This window comes from Chiloscyllium plagiosum, chromosome 47, assembly GCF_004010195.1.
Source record: "Chiloscyllium plagiosum isolate BGI_BamShark_2017 chromosome 47, ASM401019v2, whole genome shotgun sequence".
NCBI classification, from domain to species: domain Eukaryota; kingdom Metazoa; phylum Chordata; class Chondrichthyes; order Orectolobiformes; family Hemiscylliidae; genus Chiloscyllium; species Chiloscyllium plagiosum.
The window spans coordinates 9,330,249-9,332,144 of NC_057756.1; the positions used below are offsets into that span (position 1 = coordinate 9,330,249).

At 50.5% G+C, this 1,896-nt stretch overlaps 1 protein-coding gene across 1 annotated transcript in view; it reads right to left on the reverse strand.

Annotated features, from left to right (window-relative positions):
* LOC122544247 (DNA repair protein XRCC1-like) overlaps positions 1-1,332 on the reverse strand; it is a gene marked incomplete at its 5' end in the record, with an annotated part of 12,806 nt that extends 11,474 nt beyond the window's left edge. The window contains 2 exons of the mRNA XM_043683324.1: positions 415-573; positions 1,210-1,332. Coding sequence (XP_043539259.1) covers positions 415-573; positions 1,210-1,332 — 282 coding nt within the window. The remainder of the gene's footprint in view (positions 1-414; positions 574-1,209) is intronic.
* Positions 1,333-1,896: the final 564 nt, after the last annotated feature.

Consider the following 1,896-nt stretch of genomic DNA (forward strand, 5'->3'; position numbering starts at 1 on the left):
TTCTTTTCAGAACGCAGGGACTGATGGGATAATCTAATCGAGATGGACAAAGCAGACCCCACTGCACATTGAAGGAAAGCTGTTCCACACAGCTGGTAGCATTTGGGGTGAGACACAGCCTCAAGATTCTGTGTAGAGATGTGGGAGCGTGATGGGAGAGGAGGAATCTCCTTTCGATGGAGAATGGTCGCGATCTGGAATGGCCTGTCTGCGAGAGTGGTGGGAGCGGAAAACGAATTACCCCGAAATGAAACGTGACGGGCAAGAGAGAAACTAACATGAAGGTCCTACATGTGACAGGGAGGGAAGGGGCAAACGTAACAGGACAGCATAACAGAGTAATAACTCAATCTACGCAAACACGGAGGGTCACAGTGACTGGAGAGGTCTGTGACGGACTGGAACAGCACTCACCTTGTTGTAGGGCTGCGTGCAGACCACTTTGACACGGTCCCATTTCTTCCCCAAGGTGGCTTTGGCCAGCTTCTCCGAGCCAAACATTCGGACCCTGTTGAGGGGTGCACCATTCCGGCTCTCTGTCGGAGACATGAAGAACGAGGAGACGAGGAGGACCTGCGAGGCGGCAGAGGCAAGGTGCCAATCGGTGAGGGGGGCTGCAGCAAACACCGGAGCAGACCGTGCAACGAGGGAGCAGGAGCAGACCGCTCAGCCCATTGTGCCCTACTCCACTATTCAGCTGGATGACAGCTGAACATCGAAACTGAGCTGCTTTACTCTAGCGTCTTCATAGAACAATACAGGCCCTTCGGCCTTCCATCAGATGTCGTGCAGTACTCAGGTCCTACATGAAGCTGTCAGACAGCAGTCACTGTTGTGTTTAGGAGAGGCAGAAACTAATTTATGCAGAACAATATACAGACACAATAATAATAATAATACAGTAGTCCGGCCCACCTCTATTTCCACGGGGGATACATTTCCAAGACCTACCGTGCAACTGCAGATAGTAGCAAACTCATTCATTTACATGTAAAATTTCCCTCCTTGACAGCCCCCTGGTTCTGAAATGTTCCATGTAATACACTCGGGCCAAGGTAAACCAGGGATAACTGAAACTGTGGTAACTGGACCCGAGGTTACGGTGGTGGCCCTGTATAGGCCCAGGCGGCGTGCGGGTTAATGTGAGAACCAGGTAATACTCCATGGCGATGACATGGTTTATTGGTTGAAGGTTAAATGTCGGCTCACCTCAAAATCCTGCTCACAGGCTGACGTCGAGTTGCCAACCAAGATCTCCACAAACGCAGAGCCCTCATTTCCAATGTCAATGCCGTGTATGTATTCTGCTTTCTCAAACTGAAAGGACACAAGACATCATCTTACATAGGACCGACACACACGAGCCATTCAGCCCAGCTGTTCAGTCTCAATGCTGTACACAAGCCACACTGCCCTTTCCTTGCGCCTGGAACAGCCCCTAGTCAAGAATACCGCATCCCTCTGAAACAAACGAGTAACCTCTGTTATAGGTGAAATGAAAGGGATAGTTTACAACCCAAAACAAGATAAAATGATAGTGCTAGGAAAACTCAGCAGGTTAGGCAGCATCCGTGGAGAGCGAGAGAGGGAGCGAGCAAGAGAGAGAGCAGCAGTGTTACAACCTGAGTGCACAATGACTCTCATACATATGGAAGCCAAACAGACTGGAGATTTCATCTCCACTAATGAGATGACAACAACAAATGATTAATATCGGCCACGTGAATCTCAGATCCCCTTCCCCGATAACCGGCAATCAGGCTGGATACACAGGGTCCATGGCATCCGGAGACTCTGTCAGAGCCAACTTGGTGAGTTCCTGCAGTGCGCCTTGTAGCTGGGACACACTGCTGTTACTGAGCGGCGGGGGGGGGGGGGGAGGGAATGGTACATACT